Source organism: Pavona decussata, unplaced genomic scaffold (assembly GCF_977016875.1).
Source record: "Pavona decussata unplaced genomic scaffold, jaPavDecu1.1 SCAFFOLD_134, whole genome shotgun sequence".
NCBI lineage: Eukaryota > Metazoa > Cnidaria > Anthozoa > Scleractinia > Agariciidae > Pavona > Pavona decussata.
Genome location: NW_028145547.1, coordinates 2,503,384 through 2,520,971, shown reverse-complemented (window position 1 = coordinate 2,520,971; position 17,588 = coordinate 2,503,384). Strand labels below are relative to the sequence as shown.

The 17,588-nt window shown below is 40.6% G+C and overlaps 1 protein-coding gene across 2 annotated transcripts; it reads right to left on the bottom strand.

Moving 5' to 3' along the window:
• Window positions 1–56: 56 nt before the first annotated feature.
• On the bottom strand, window positions 57–17,451 carry LOC146467701 (uncharacterized). 2 transcript variants are annotated; one of them, XM_085125728.1, is made up of 7 exons: window positions 17,314–17,451; window positions 16,064–16,206; window positions 10,793–11,270; window positions 9,444–9,663; window positions 5,462–8,265; window positions 4,059–4,096; window positions 57–2,834 (listed from the first exon to the last, which is right to left on the bottom strand). In XM_085125728.1, exons 2-7 carry the CDS (start codon window positions 16,163–16,165, stop codon window positions 2,265–2,267), a joined length of 4,212 nt encoding a protein of 1,403 aa, XP_084981854.1. In that variant the 5' UTR covers window positions 16,166–16,206; window positions 17,314–17,451; the 3' UTR covers window positions 57–2,264. The 2 variants fall into 2 exon arrangements, with proteins under 2 accessions (XP_084981854.1, XP_084981855.1); XM_085125729.1 differs by having other exon boundaries at window positions 16,064–16,179; window positions 17,286–17,391.
• Between the last annotated feature and the right edge of the window lie 137 nt (window positions 17,452–17,588).

The following is a 17,588-nucleotide window of genomic DNA, read 5'->3' as shown; positions in this document are numbered from 1 at the left end:
GTCCCCGTTTTACTGACAGTGGAAACTCAAATCTATAAGACACAAACTACAGAGGATAAAGTGATCTGAGATTTATTTCGGGAATATACAGTGACGTGCATTTGTGCAACGTCTTAAGACGACAATACTTTAACTGCTAATAAATATCTAATCATTTCGCATTTACTTTTATTAAAATACCTTCAGCCAATTAATTAAATTTGAAGACTTTAAATATAGTGAACTTTTAACGGTTTAAAGCTTACATATATATTTTTGCATACCAACAGCACCTTATTATAACCATTTTAAATATAATTGAAATCCTTATTCTGAACAATGTAAATAAATCCTAACTACTTTTTGTTACACTTCCCTCTAAGGGAAAAAATACATCATTGTTTTGTGATCGCATAACGATCTAGAACGAAAAATTATTTTTCTTCATATGGCAGTTTTTGCCAACAAAGCCTGAGCTTTCAAACCATTTATGAAAATGTATACTTTTTAAATTCATTCATCCTAACATTGCACTACAATTATTGATTGCCAGAATGTCTTCGCACGTAGGTCGCAACGGTCTATTTTCGATTACAGAAGGCTTTTGCTGTATCGAACACTCAACAAAAATTGGTCCCAGAAAGCGGAACTCGCGATGAAAACCAAAGTATTCACTCTAACCAATCAGTAAACAGCGCAGTTAACCAATCAGAACTCGAAACAAGTTAATATAAACGGCGCCTTGCGCGGGAAAACGCGTCACCATTGGTTTTGATTTTGTTTCTCATTGGTTGAGAAAGTGGGGCGAGTTTTTTTCAACCAATCACATAGCGCTTTTAAAGTAAAACTTTTGACATTGAACTGAAAACCGTTCTGTGTTACTGATATCGCTGTATTAATTTAATCAAACCAAACTTTCACCTTGAAAGATATGTGGGAAAAATAAAGGCCCCCTTACTTAATTGGACATTAACCTCGACATATTTACAAAAATGAAGTGTTTAATTTGGTGTTCGAAATAGCGGGAGAAAACTGTATAAAGTGTTCAATACACAGCTTTCGGCTGTGACCCGATTCTAGATTCCGCTGCAGCATAAAACACATAATACAGCACAATTCCTCCCGTTTCTTTGTCGTTCACTGATACCAGAACCCTACGCAAATATCAGCGACGAAGAAGCTAATTACTCTCTTTGAATTTCAACTTTCACAAAAATTCCTCTCTGCAGAATAGTTTATTTGACACTTGTTGCTGTTAACGTTTCGTTTCATCTCCAGCATTTTATCCAATGTTTAAAATACTTGAAAATTCTGAATAAGTTTCTTTTTTGACACTTGTTGCTGTAAACGTTACGTTTCATCGATCTTCAGCAGTTTTCCACGGTTTTAAATACTTAAAAAAATTCTGAGTAACCTGAGGGTACATCTTCAAAGATTCAGTTACTCTCGGCCAACTGAATGACAGACTAACTAATCACAACTGACCTAACCTAAACAAACACAATCGCTAACCTACCGGGCACATTAAAAACTCAGTAAGCAAAACTAGATTGCTTTACACTTGCTCCGAATTCCCCAGGCAGATGTGGGGCATTTGATCAATCCTTCAATCCTCACCCTCGGGTATTTGACTTGTCACACTGACCAATGTATATATGGAAAGGGGCACAAATAACCCAGAATGTAAGATGATTTGATCTCATCTAATCCCTTGTACGTCCCCAGAAAGTCAATTCCCAACATCTACCAGGAGTTCACCCTCTGCCTTCCCCCATGCCTTCCCCACCCCACCTCCACTAACACCCCAACCGGTCGAATTTAACACTGATAGGTGTACAACTAACCAGCAAGGACCTAACCGTCCCAAAGGTTGGATTTACATTTGCAGCTACGTAAAAGCACAAATCTCTTCGAATGCGTAAAGATAAACAGCGCCTATCCGCTAGATCGCGATAACTCTTCTTGTCATTTGTCGAGAATAAGATGGCAAACCAGCTTTTCGAAGATCAGTTGCAACATTTAACATCTACCTTGCAATTCACCACACGCTGTGTTGAAAAGGTCCCTCGTCTATGTAAACAGGACCTTAAAGCACACCCCCGCTCGTGCGCAGGGTTATATTTCCTCAACCGTTTTTAGTTGGTTGGACTTTGCGGCAATCCGTTTTCGGTTGTTGCAGTTGAACCACTTCTAAACAACAACGAACTGGCAAACCGCAACAACAACAAAAAACCCAAAGCGCTCCAAGTTAAGGTTGAAACTATCGCTGCCAATAAAACACAGCTTTAATTAATGCTGACACTAGACAGCGTAAATACGTTTCTCCGAATACTCAGCGGAGTGCTGGGTCTTTTGGGTTTGCTTTGTTCGCCCAAGCCTTCAGCATCGTCACCTTCAAACGGCATGTCATCCACGGATGATTCCTTCATCATGTTGATATTCAGTCGCATCGCTTCTCTCTGCGATTTAATCACGCGCACTTCCTCCGAACTCAGGTTAACAGCAGACATTACACGGTTACCTTCTGTGCTATCATTTGCGTGAGGGTGGGTTTCCACACCGGACGCACGTTGCTCGGCCAAAGCCACCTCCTCTTCCTCGCTCGCTTTTATCGCCATCCTGATCTCGTCAATGTTACCGTATCGTGGCGAGTGCGGGGGGAAGTCGGCATCGTCCATTTCACCACCGTCGGAGTCTGACGAGGGCACAATGACATTTTGGCTCGCGTGGCTGCGGAAGAAATCTTTGGCCTGAATCCTTCGCTGTCCTTTAGGCGGCCGATGGGGAACTGGGTGTGACAAGGACTCTGGTGATTGGTGGGAAGCTGATAGAATCGGCGGGCTGTGTTCTGGGGCCTAGTAAAATACACAGGAACACATTAAGGTTACGGGTATTTTCAAAAGCGTGTTACATTACACTGACCGCAACTGCACGATTAGGATTGCTGGCGTTCGGTTGTTGGCTCGTCTGTAGAATCATGGGCTATGGGACCTACCACGCGACTACAACAACAACAGCAACATTTTTTGTACGAATCATTTAACAAATTACAATAACTAATCTATTTACGGGGCCGAAATAACTATGGCCCTGTTAGGTACCCATGCCTAGGCACTGTGTGTTCAAGGAACAATCGCGTTTCCTCGTTCATCCATTTAGCGCCCACCATTTTGCTTACAATTACAGCAGGGAGGCGTGGAAAAACACACGGGAACTGACAAAATCATGTTCAGTCCAGTGCCCGTGCAAAGCATAGGTGAGAACAGGACCCAGCACCAAGTCTGAAAGGGACCTAAGAAGAGCCAGCGTCAGCCCTTTGGACCGTACAATAAAACATTATTGATGAGATCAACCATTATCACCGCTTTACTTCACGCACCTTCAACTTTGCAGAATTGAAACAATTAGTATTACAGTGCGACGCGTCTTACCGTGGCCACCCAACAAACTTTGTTTACAAGTTAGCCAATCAGGATACGCGAATTTGATTAACGGTCACGCCTCCTTGCAAAGTCTAACAGGCAAGTGACGCAACAACGAATTATTGAAAACTGACATGTCGTTTTGTATTTTATGGCTAACTTGTAAAAATAAGTTTGTTTCATGGCCACGGTAAGGCGCGTCGCACTGTAAACCAATCATCTCTTTCATTCCTTACAGCACCCAATGCCGCGAAACAGTACAACAACCAACCAGATTTTATTCTTCAAAGCGAATGACACTACTTAGAAATAAGTCTCAGTAGCTTACATTTGAATGACCACATTTGATCTACAGCCTCCACACTTTTGTTAGGTATGAGATCAGGTGTGTAAACTCTTTTTAACCCCATGGGTTTTTGTTTACACACCTCCACATTTTTCTAATCCCTGTTCCTTGTATTAATGTTGTAAATTAGTATGTGGGAATAACGAAAATTGAAACTTGATCTTTAAATCCTCTTGCAACTATAGCATAACAACAGGACCACAGGAAAGTATTTCTTAGAAGCTTCCATTTGAATGGTCACACTTTAAGGATTTCATACACAGACTCAAAAACTACTAAAACTAAATAAACTTAAAAAAAGTTTGACTTACATTGCCCGTAGTCATATTAGCAGCGTCTTCCTCGTAGTCTGTAAATTAAAATAAATCATTTCTTATTATACTGTCCAACCCAGCATCCAAACCTTACAAAATACGCACGGGGAATAAAAATGAACTGCTCTTTCTGCAAAGTCAAATTGGCCAGTTTAACCCTCCAATGCAAACATGCATATTTTCGTAAGTGTCGTTTTGTGAGTAGCGTAAAAATCGTATTGTACGTAATGTAAAAAGCGTAGAGTAAGTAATATAAAGAATTGTATTTTTAAAGGGGAAGTATCATGGGGTTTTTGACCTCTTTTGTTAAAAATGATGAAATAAGACCTTCTCTTTGCTACAAAATAATTCTACAACAACGAGAGAAGAGAAATCAACTAAATTCTTGACAGGAACAACTTGTGATCTGTTCTAGCGCATTTTGGAAACAAAAATACGAAAACTTGAAAAACATTAGCCTAGCATTTTTCAAGTTTCAATCCATACCGGCCTACTCTGTCTCTGGCCAGAGTCACTAATCTACAGTTTTATTGCACTGGGGTGATAATTTATAACAAAACTAGACAATTATTTTTCGTTTCTGTTGTCAGACAAACAATTTTGGGTTTTGAAATGACATCAAATTTTCGTGATACTTCCCCTTTAAGTAATCTAAATGCCGTATCGTAAGTAGTGTAAGTATCAGATTGTAAATAACAAACGTACAGTATTGTACAAAACACACACACACAAATATGTACATTCTTCTCACTGGGCTCCATATCATTCTTACGACAGTAGTGGGGAGAATTTGTTTTTTTTATCATCAGCGATCACTTTCTTTATTCTCATAACCTGTTTGTTTAATCAAGCAGTGAGAGTGTGAGGAAAAATTGGATGCTGATCACTAAAGCTTCCCGGTACCCCATATACACTACAAGTAGTCTCTTATTTATCTCAGGGATAGTTGAGCGAGACAGACTAGCGAGCGTGCGCGAAAATCGACTCCTGCGAGGAAACACGTCGCGCGCGCGTGAGGGAGGAGAAGGCGATTTTTACGCGGTTCCCTCGCGTGTTTCGCTGGCGGTAGCGCTTCTATCCCTACGAAATTTAAGATACCCGTGCAAACACTGAGAAAGCGCAACATGTCCAATACAAAAGTGTAGTTTTGTCGCCAAAACACATAAAATAACTACAACTAAAACTTCATCAGCGAATTGTGGGATACAATGCTAAATTCAGTGTCATGGTATGCTGGCGAGTAACACCTTTCCTTTACCCCACCCCTCCCCCCCAAAAAACAATAAACAAAACAAACCAAATAAAATAAAACCCACGATAAAACAAAAGCGACTAGAATGGCTTAATCTTCTTTTGAAAAACCTGGACCCTGAACGTAAACCAACATAATAAATCCTCACCTGAATTCCTTTTCTCCAAAGCATCGTCTCGATTTTCCGGTGACGAACACGTGAGTTGTATAACTGGGGCACGCGCACCTGATCGCTCGTTTGACGGTACTTTCTTAGGTTCCGGAGACTGGCTATTTCGAGGGGGGACGGGTGGGGGTGGCAACAAATCTTCTTTTGGACCACCACCACTGGAGCGTCTGCCACAGCTACTATGCCGTTTACCCTCCTTTGATGTCGATGCGGAAGGTTGCGGCGCCCGTGCACCAGGGTGGGGTGGGGATGAATGAGCCGCGGGCGAAACTGAAGTTGGCGAAGGAGACGATTTACATATTCTTGGGGGTAGAGGAGGGGGTTCAAACTTCTTTCGTGGGGGGAGGGCTGGAGCAGGGTCCCTAACATCATCGTTAGTTGGTGCGTGTCGGCTTTCAGGAATGTTAGAGGTACGTCCAGATTGAAAGCTGTCACTCAACTCACTTTCATGGCTTTCTTTCGTTTTCTCATTTTTGAAGTCCTTTCTGGATTTTTCAGGCGAAGCTGTTTTATTTTGCTGAAGGGGCAGCGGCTGTGTTGCGCAATCTGCTGCTGCGAAATCTTTCTTTGGTGATTCCTCTCTAGAAATTTTCCGACAAGCCTCTTCCTTCTTTAAGTCACCTTTGGTCACCTTACGCAATATCTTGGACGCCGACGATTCTTTGTCTTTTTTCACTTTCTCGTTACTAGATATCTTGCGCAAGCTTTTCGGAGAGGTTTTAGAGTTTCTTCGTCCCATTTTTGGAGACGATTCCGGCGTATTCGGTTCGCTGCCAGAAAATCGTCCTTGCAAATCCACGGCATCACCGGGAGAAAGCGATTCCCTCCGAGGCCTTTCCGAGGGGACCGAAGGCTCCTCGGAAGTTTCTCGTCTCGATTTTGGCGCCAGCTTCCACACTTTCTTCACAAACTTACTCGCTTTCGAATCTTTACGTTTTGCCATTTCACCTTGGCCATCGTCGTCTATATTCTCTGGAGACTTGACGCGACATTCTAGTAAATCTGTGTTGGTAACAATCGTTTCATTCGCAACAGGGCAGCTGGCTCCATCATTAGAAGTCAAACAAACCGAGGAATCTTCTGCCGCTGCCTTATTCCTGGCAGTCGCCAACTCATCCCGAATCTCGGTTTTCTCTATCAGCCGCGCGTGAATCGCAGCCTCCCCACCCAGGTGTCCAGTGATGGTGCTCCTCAGAGGCGTCGTAAGAGTTTGTGGATTAACACTCCCCATGCCTTTGAAGAAAAACGTCGAGCGATGTGCGCCGATCAGGTCTGGTCGCTTGTGCAGGTCTTCAGATATGTCACCAACGGAAGAATACACTCGTCTCCGGGGCAATTCGACGGAATCTGGACGGTTTGGTAAAGGTGGAGGCCCGGGGCTGTGTGCTCCAGGAAAAGACCCTTCGCAAGTAGACCTGGTCTTCTCGATCACGGAATGTTTCTTGACCGGAAAACTCTGGCCATGACTCCCTTTGCCATTCATTTTCTGCTGGGCCTCTCGAGCCGTCTCTATATTTACTGCCCCGATACTGTTGCGTTTCCGGGTGGCGGCTGGAAACAGCTCCCTCACGTCATGCTGCTGGGGTTTCTCCATTTGGGCTAGGATCTGATCCAGCAACTTTTTCGAGGCTTCAGGATCTCTGGCTTTCTCTAACAGGGCGTGCCCTGAATCATCAGAATCAGCAGGAGATAGAGAATCGTCCTCGTCTGCTTTAGATGCAGGAGGCAAAAGATTTTCTGACATGAGCGGGCGCTCCCTCTCCAACTTCGGTTTTGGTGGGTGAATACCAGCAGTAGGGTCCCCAATTTGAGCCAATAAATTTTCACGCATTTTTCGATTTAAACTTGCACTGGATGATGCAAGTTGCAGGCTTCCGCTTTTCGGCGTGTTTCCGTCAACGCCACAGCTTGGTAAGCTTCGGCTCTGACTCTGAGACCTAGGCATTTCACACATTTCGGCCAGATTTTCAGACAAGAAAAAATCGACATTATTGCCGTTTTTGTCGAGGATATTATCCTTTGGACCTGTTTGCAGCGCTTCACACTTTATATAACCCTCGCAGTCTATTTCGTTCTCTTCAGAAATAAACTGCGAACTTGAGAACTTCCTGGGTAGAGAGCTAATGCGCATGCTCCCCTCCTCACTGGCTAGTGAGCAGGTGCTTGCTTGTGATTCGCTTGAAATTTTCCGGTTGGGAACTGGGTCGGAGATGTGAATGGGCTCAGCAGTGTCATCTGAGAGGAGATCGATGTAAGCGTTCCCATCAGACTCCTCCTGGATGCAGCTGTCGTCATTATTGATTTCACAATACGCTGGCTGCCTGAGGAACACCTCATCGTCACCTGTTTTCCCCACTGAAGAGTCAGTGACTGACCGGGGTCTCACCTCGCTGCTGGCCGGCGATTCGTTAGCTGTACCATTTTCGGTCACAGTGGCACCGTTCTGCTTCACCTTCTCGTCAGTGCAAGGAACAGTGTCAGCACGGGATCTCTTCAGGCTCTCCCTCGGAACACCCCTGTCCTTTATCGTTAACACTTTTGCGAGCTTTTCAGTAGGAGCAGTCATAGCTCTCGCCGGGAATTTTTTAGCCGGACGAACGGAGGGTGGAGATGTAGCGGGTGGAGATATAGCATCACTGCCAGTTGAGGACATCGTTCGGAAAGCCTCACGCTTCTGTGCTGCTGTTTTAAAGGCGTGCTGTGACCGAAGGCGAATTTCGTCGGCAATTGCGTCGCCATGTTTTGTGAAGAACTGGAAAATCCCTTCCCCAGTGGCACTGCGACTGTACAGACAAAGAGAATAAAAGAGAATATAAATTCCATTGCTTTTCCCTTTTATTGTAATGATCTGATGAATTTTAATAAATGTAGACTACGAGTAACCCCTTAGTTTTCTTGGGGATTGTAAAGCGTGTGAAACACGCGCGCGAGAGAGAAATGCCTCCCGCGAGGAAACGTGACGCGCGTGGAGCAACTTTCGCGCTCGCTCGCGTGTTAGCTCCCCTTGCCACCCACCCCGCCCCCCCTCTTAAGAAAAATAAAGGACTACTCGTTGTCTTATTTCAACCGTATATAAATAACGATCTTAGCCATTTCTGAACAGGACTAACGCCTTAATTTGTTTGTTCAATTCGTTCATTTATTTATTTATTTATTTTTTTAGGGAGGGGGAACCATGTATTTTTTGGTTGTCTGTTTGTTTGAAAACAAATCCATCCCCCCCCCGCCCCCCCACACACACACCCAACAGGGCCAAAATATAAAGAAATGTCATGGTAATTTCGAACACATTCATTTATGCAGGTTCTAACAGGAACACTGTTTTCATAACAAACCGTCTTACAAAAGAATAATCATGGCAATCTGATAACATAGCCTCTGCAGGCTTCGATTCTAGAGCTAAGTCAAAAACTCATTAATTATTCATAACCCCATTGACCTAACAAATGGTCGATAAAACATCACGTGCAGTGGTTTTAAAACCCGATAAAACTTCCTCCGTATTAGTATGCGGTGTTTAATGTTTTTCTCGTTTGCTAATTTCCAACGTTCACAAAAGTATCATTGTTGTGAACTCTCTTGACACGCACTTTTCCAGGAATGTTTTTGAAGCCGTTCAAAAAACTCGCAGCACTTGTTTTATTGGGTCTAAAACCACTCGGCGTTTAAATCCCGATAAAACACTGCTGCTTGTGTTTTAAACATTACTTAACAAACTGAAAACAATTTTATTAATTTCTCCAACAAACGACCCACCTAGATCACCTATAACTATCTACGGGTATGTTGTCATAGACAACATTTTACTTTTTAAAAAGACATAACATACATCTGCTACAGTTTCAAGAGTTGGACTAAAATTCTACTCAACATTTAAAACATGTTCCCAAGCAAGCTCTAGGAAATAATGCAATTTATTGCATAAATACATTAACCAAGTGTGATAAATGAAACATTTTACCTGCCAGCGTTGAGAGTAAGCAGTTGCATGTCTTTAACTCCTGCACTGACGGCAGGTTCGCTCTTGAATGACCTCAAATGACTCACAGGCCAAGAGACGATGGTCAGGCTTCTATCCACGGACTGTACCACCACCTCTCCCTCAGTAATACACAAAATATAGTCACCCCTGAGATGGTTCTTCTCTGACTGAGGGGTCAATCTTATGGTGACAAAATAACCTGTTTAAGACAAAAAAAGCATTGTGATAGTGCCCCTTGGATCAACAGATTACCCAAGCCCCCACTGCTCAGTTTCAAAAGGGTAGTCTCAGAGGTTCAATCAGTTATCCTTTGACTAGTAATAATCAAAGATCAGGGAGTGCGTTTGATTATCTCGATCCCAGGCTCTCTCTCCTTTGCCAAGTTGGTGATGATGTCATCCACCCCTGCAAAATCTGCGGATGCCAGATACACGTCCCAAGATCCATTGATTCGTTGATTGTCCCATACAATCTCAACTCCAGATGCAATTAGGAGTGCGTTCTTTCTATGTTGAAGGCAATAATAAGATGCATTTCTGGTGAGCATTAATTCCTGGCCAAGGTTTGTTCAAAGGCACGTTACATATACTTGCTTATTTGGGGCAATTTTGATTTTAAGGCAAAAAACGCTCTTGTGCCTCTCTTTCCCAAAACCGTTCAGTCGCTAACCACCGCATCACCACTTCTTCACATTTCAATATTAATTTTTACTGTACTTTTAAATAAACCCTTTGAAGAACAAGCAGGGCCGTCACTAAAGGCTGTATCATGTAACACCTGTCACAGCGGAATACCCCTGGAAGAGTCTTGTTGTTACAGGTGATCTTGATGTTTGTGGGGTCATTTTACCCACAAAAGCAACAAGATTGTTACATGTATGGGTGTCAAGCTACATGTAAATGAAACAGTGGCTAAAACAATGTCCTAACAGTATTGAGCATAACGACTTCAAGCTACGTAAACATTGCCAGTGTGAGTATGAAGTCTTCAACAAATTTTGTAACTTATGAATTCATAAAATTATTATAAAAATAGGTACGCATTGCGTACATGTGGGTAGTGCTGTGCACGCGCTGCAGACCTGTTTGTTTATGCAAACTCACTCACTCACTCACTAACTTGTTCGCTCGCTGACTCACTCACTCACTCACTCACTCGCTCACTCACTCACTTGCTCGCTAACTCAGTCACTCACTCACTCGCTCGCTAACTCACTCACTCACTCACTCACTCGCTCACTCACTCACTCACTCTTACATGTCTGACAACATAGTGCGTAGAGCACTATACAGTGCACTACCCACAAAAATGAAAATCTCTCAACTGACCTGTTGTTTTTGTTGCTGAAGATATTGTTCTTGATCTTGTAAGTTTTCCTTGCGGCACTTGTTCTTCTAAGTCCTGTAATGATCCCGGCAGTGTAGCAGACAAATCAGACCAAGCATGCCTTGTTAACTCAGGTGTTGTTGCAGGACTATCATCAACACTCGCTTGCATCCACATGTTAGGAGAACCATCCCCATTTATTTTGACGGCAACTCTGTTCAATGCTTGAATCCAGTCCTTTGTAGCTTCTTCAGAATCACAAGCCAAAGTGAAAGCTCCCTGCTTACTGCACACCACCATTATCGGATAGCAATGTGATTTTGAGCTGTGAGTTTCGCCAATGTACGCAATGCTGTCCAAATAAAAGGAATGCTCCGCTGTTTTTTGAAATTCAAATGCAGATTCATCTTTATAGTACTCCAGCCTTTGTAGGGCATTGTGAGTCTTGTCGCGGAGAACAAAGAATTTAGATTGCCATGTCTGGGTGAAAAGAGCAATATTATGTGTGATCATTTAATAACATGACACTGATTACTTAAGGGCTTTCAATGACCTTGAAACCCCAACTAATGATATTCGAATTTTTCACTTCATTTTGTTATACAAATAGAAATCTTAACCATAAAACATTGGAGCAATGTTTCCTGAAGGAATTGAAGACCACATGCAAGGCCGCCAGTGAATCTGAAGTAAAACAACAAAAGCAACCTGAAATGCATTATGGGCCGGTTATACATTGAGCCTTTCAATTTTGTAAATTTAAATATTCACTTTGTAAACACCAACTTTAATTCCCCTTTTGGCAAAACCATATTCTTGTATCTTTACTGTTTATTTGTGGGCCTTTGATAAATGTGGGAATAAAGGTGACCCAAGAAAAAGCAGTGTTTTAATGTGTTTAAACTGAGAGATTTAAACACACGAGAACAGTGTTTAAACACTTTTTTTACACATTTAAACACCCAGTACAAAATTGGCTGTCTTTCATTTTGCTATTAATATCACCTCCATATTTTACAATAATCCAGGAACTGGAGAATTCACAATTAATAATGCTAAATGAAACATGTATAAAGCCTTAAGACAATTATTGTCTTTGCTGGTCCATAAGTTATTGCTTAAAATGCTCTGTTGAGGGTTAGAATTTTTGTTTTATTTAAAGTGTTTTTGACGTGTTTAAACAGCATTTATATGCATTTAAACAGTGTTTAAACTCATTTTGTTTAAAACACGCATACTTAAAGTGGTTTTAATCATCTCAACAATAACTCTTATTGCAAATAGGGTCCCAAATAACTTTTACATAACACTTATTCTGCTGAAATCTTGGTTGCTTTTCACCAGAATCTGTACAGACAATAATTAAAAATTATTTCAATTTTATTAAGTCACTAGGTAAAAGAGATGCTAACATAAATTTCTTCCCAGCTCTATTTCATGAAGCAACTAAGCTACAGTAATGCTACCAAAGAATTTAAATCCACCATTTTGTTTCAATTTCCTAACCTTTTACCCAATGATCATGAATAAAATTATTTTATCTTGCTAGCTGATACTGGATTAAATTTATGCTTTTGTTCATACATAAGCTAGAGTTAACCAACCTTCAGAAACAGAATCTACAATAATTTATTATTCATGTATTACCTAGACACATATGAACATAAATACAAATTTTGGAAAACTCAACAAATGGGCCGGTGCAGCAAAAACATTTGCAGTATTAATAGCTACTAGTTTTTGGAGAAAAGGAGTTGATATTTCAGCTGTGTTCAAAACCGTGATGAAAGCCATGTAATTGTTTAAATGCAAATTTTCCCTGATTGTCATTAAGTTTAGTTGTTGGTTTCCTGTATACATAAAATTTACCGATATATGTGATTAATAGTTCTGTTATGACATGGAAATTAAAGCTTGATAAATGACTAACTAAATTAAAGATTGCTGATATATTTGTATAAACGAAGGCCTTGAAAGGTTATCTAATAAGCACTAATGGTTTCCTTTGACTTTTACTGCAACATTTCTTTATCTCTTGATTTTATGTAATTTCATTTTATGGTTGTTAGTCACGTAAGATCTTTCTGGTGTTCATTCATTGTAACACAAATAATTTCAACCTGTCTTATCTGAGTTTCTCAAATAACAGAATCCAAATCAACAGATTGAGTGTACCAGCTGGTTTTTCAGTGCTAGCTGCCATTTAGGTCTGGCTTGTAGAGCACGAAGCTGCTAAAAGCATCTACCCACCCACCCCTCCCACAGCTGTAGCTAAGTTACACACCAGGTGCATGCTGTGTGCCTTCATAGCAAGAGCTTAACGATGGTGCCTACCAATAAAGAAGTATTTCTGTGTTGTTTACAACTATGTGGTGAAAGGATATCTTATGCGTTTTAGAGATAATTAAGCAACAATTATTCTAAAAGACAAAGAAATACAAGGCAATGTTAATGGCTTTTTTTTTCACATTGAAGCTTTATTATCTCTGAAAAATGCATGGTTACCTCCAATTTTCTTTTTGGAGCACTTGCTAAGTTCTGTTTTCTCTGCATAGTTTTGAACCGTGCTGTATTAGTAGGCACCACCCATAGGAAACCCAAATGTCCCGAGATACGCAGAACATATGCACAGTAACAAAAGTAGGCACCTTCCTTAATCAGCTTGGGTGGGATGCTAGCTAAAATCCATAATTTACTGGGCTATACCCAGCAGAGTGACACCATTACCTACTATTTTATACACCTGGTTAGAGGGAAGCTACATGGAACAAAGTTTCTTTTCTCAGAAAACAACAGATGGCAAAGCCCAGGGATAAAACCACTGGACTATAGATCTAAAGTACAGCATGTTAACCACTACACCATCCATCAAATGATAAAAAAAAATTTAACCTTCACTCTTCAAAACAGGTACAGTTACCCCCTGTGTTTTAAAGGATTTCCCAGTGGTTTATTAGTATCCTATAGCTAAGACCATAGAGGGGAGCAAGTCAAGTAACAAGTTGCTACCTATCAAAGGGAACCCTGGTAAATTTATTCACAGGATCCTGCTTTGCACTTTAATTGCAGTAAAAACCCATGATGGTGGACAAGATTTCCACTTTTTATCACAAAATTGAGGCAAGGTTCCCTGAAGGAATTAATGACAACCTGCAAAACATCTGGCAAATAAAATTGAGCTAAAACAACAAAAAGTGATCTAAAAGGTACCATAAGTTGGTTATGAGACTTTCATATAATGCCATAACCCCAGAGGATCCTTAAAGGGGAAGTATCATGGGGTTTTTGACCTGTTTTGTTAAAAACTGGGAAACAAGACCTTCACTTTGCTACAAAATAATTCTAGAACAACGAGAGGAGAGAAATCAACTCAACACTTGACAGGAACAACTCGTACTCTGTTCTAACGCATTTTGGAAACAGAAATGTGAAAACTTGAAAAACATTAGCCTAACATTTTTCAAGTACGTTTCAATCCATTCCGACCTCCTTTGCCTCTGGCCAGGGGCACTATAAATCCACAGTTTTATTGCACTGGGGTGATAATTTATAACAAAACTAGACAATTATTTTTTGTTTCTGTTGTCGGACAAACATTTTTGGGTTTTGAAATGACATGTATCCAATTTTCGTGATACTTCCCCTTTAAATGATTTTGTAGGATTCTATAAAATCACTAATAGAGGATTCTTGAAGGATCCTACATGCAAGATCCTACAGGATCAGAATTACAAGATCTTCCAAGATCAGGAGCAACAGCAGTGTCATGCTCTTTACAGGCACCTGCAGGAACTTGCAGGTTGTTGGCAAGTTCTTTAAAGGGGAGTATCATGGGTTTTTTGTATCTTTTGTTAAAAATGATGAAATAAGACCTTCGATCAGCTGCCAAATAGTTCTAGAATGACGAGAGGAAAGAAATCAACTCAATTCTTGAAAGGAATAACTCGTGATCTGTTCTAGCGCATTTTAGAAACAGAACTACGAGAACTTGAAAAACATTAGCTTAACGTTAAATAATTTTTTCAAGTTTCAATCCATACTGGCCTACTCTCTCTCTGGCCAGAGGCACTAATCAACAGTTTTATTGCACAATGGGGTGATAATTTATAACAAACTTGACAATAATTATTATTTCTTTGTTTCTACTGACAGACAAACATTTTTGGGTTTTGAAATAACAGCACATTTGCGTGATACTTCTCCTTTAATTTAAAGTGACCGTGCATGATTTTTGTTTATTTGCTCACCTGAATCAACATGTCACACTAAGAAGTTCTGCGAAAAATTTTTGCAGTTTGGATTAAAATGCAATTTTTTAAATGATTTTCAAAACCATTAAATTTACCGCCTGATTTTGGCTCACCACTTGACTTAGTCTTCTCTCTGTTCTTCTTGAAGCTGTGATGTAGATTAAGGCACATGACTTCAATTTCGTCTTAGCATCTTAGCTGTTCAGTTGCTTACTTTCTGTGTCAAACAAGCTTTCTTCAGCTGATGACATTGCAGATATAACATGAAGACCGACAACAAGATACCAACACACTTCATTTGCAACACTCTGGTGCTGGTTCCTGAATCTACGTCACATGACGTCCGTTGGACTTCCTGTCAGCAGCACGGGTAGACCGCAAAAATACAGGATTTAAAAAATTGTAAAAACAAAGCATTTTCTGCAAATCAAAACATTTTTTTCACAGAAGTTACCTTCTGTGGGTGATATGTAGATTCAGGTGAGAAAATAAAAAAATTAACGCACAGGCACTTTAAGGGTTTTTGCAAGATGATTATGTAAGGTCCTTGAAGATCTTTGAAGAATACAAGTAAAGATCCTTAAGGGCCCCTCTCAAGATCCTATATTTAGATTCATATGCAGATCTCCAAAAATCCTTGAGGATCTTTCTTAAGATTTTTACCAGGGAACAATAACACATATTTCATGCAGGGACCAGCCATGAGCCACCAACCAGCAATCTTCTGAGTGAAATTAATTTTCCGACCACAAGTCCATTTCACTGTGGCGACAAGTCTACACCACTGCACCACCAAGAAAACCATTTTACATAAAAATTTCAGAAAACAGCATAAATTTACTAGATATTTGCATTAACAAGGCGTGACAGTAACCTAACGGTTTTGGAATACATGCACAACATATGATTAATAATGCAAAACAAATGGCACCATAAACTGTTAAGTCATTGGAAATAAGATTCAAGCATGTACGTTGCCGGGGAAAGAAAGGGATTAAAAGAAATATTTATGATAAAGCATACCTTTATCCGAACTTTTGTCGAAGTTGGAGGTCTCTTAATCATCATGTAACCATACTTGACTATGTCTTCGGCTTGAGCAGCTCCCCAGTTGCAATCAGCCATTACTGACTTCAGCACTATACCATATGATTATTTTCCAAACCCTAAGACAGGGAAAAAAGTTTCAATTCAGCAAATTGACCAGCCGGATTTACGGTTAAGGTATGATATGCAGCGTCAATCGCAGAACTGGAGAAAACAATAAAGGAGTCTAGATGATAAAGCGAGAAATAATAAATACTTCACTTCCGACATGATAATAACTGTTCGCACCCAGCTATAATATCGTAAATGGCATTCAACAGAAGTTGACTAAAAACGTGATGTCAGGATCTTTAAATTTACGGAAATTAGGGGAATGTTGACCAAGATGAAGGAAATTACACAGCAGCCCATGAGCACTCCGATTAAATACTTTTTTTCGAAGAGCGAGAATTCGCCACGGTTCGGTGGCTAAAAGATTTCGATCTGCAATAGATTCTAGAACATCGAACGGTCGATCGCATGAGCAGGGAATGCGTGGAAGCTATGAAACGCATCTCCACACCGAAGCACGAATTTTATTTCGCCAAATCATGCGTTGAGTCAAGCGATTTGATTTCTGTTTATCTTTTCCTGGAGTTAAGAAAATAGCCACGTTTTCAAAAACAGTTTTTTTATTAGAATAACCTGAACGTGATCCCGGCCGCCTACACACACCTCACACCGTCGCGAGTCTGTAAATTATACAACTGATTATAATTCTACCCGATTTGTTTGCGCTGGTGAAAGGTCTATTTAAAATGAAGCTTAAAGTTTGGAATCTAAAATAAGAGCCGTCCCCAATTTTCTACTTCCGCAAAGATGAAAAAATGATGAGCCGATCGCGTGGTTTTACGAAATTTGACCGCGAGGCCGAGGATGTGTGAACGCGATATAAGTTTTATAATCATAACAAAAGTTTTATCACGCATCACGTCAACTGAACAACGGGAGAGTCATAAAGCCAAATTTGTAGTGGTAGAGTAACACAGTAATATTTTATTGAAAAATAATTCACATCATCCCCCGTTGGTTTAAAGGCTGTTGCCGTTTTGCCAGAGTTCAATTATCAGTCGTTCGGAAGCTTCCATGTTTAGTAAGCTTATGTTTACTAGAAATATTGCAAAACAGCGTGAAGTTTAGCGATCGGGCCTAAAAGGACATTAACAGAATTTAATAGCTATACTAACCTATCATTTTGTAGATATTATAGGGCGAAGAAGGATCCTTTCCAGCTGCCAAATCGTTGAAATTGCTCTGTGCTCTTAGCAGTGAAGGATATAAGGCTTACTACTTTTTTGTTTCCCGACTTTCAAACGCGCACTTGCACAGACCTCAAACTGTACGTGTTAAAAAATTCATCATTCTCAGACAAGGCAACGGAACAGTCGCGATTCCCAGTATTTGCATGCGGTAAGGAGTGTATGACTTGAGGGTCGGCTTATGTAGTGGTCTGAGTTGGCAA

Bases quoted from the DNA above. Each gene is read 5' to 3' on its own strand.
- LOC146467701 (XM_085125728.1), bottom strand. From the start codon at position 16,165: ATGGCTGATTGCAACTGGGGAGCTGCTCAAGCCGAAGACATAGTCAAG. The intron at 4,097-5,461 runs GTGAGGATTTAT...TTTAATTTACAG, and splicing joins TTTGGAGAAAAGGAATTCAG to ACTACGAGGAAGACGCTGCT. The intron at 2,835-4,058 runs GTAAGTCAAACT...GTATTTTACTAG, and splicing joins CTAATATGACTACGGGCAAT to GCCCCAGAACACAGCCCGCC.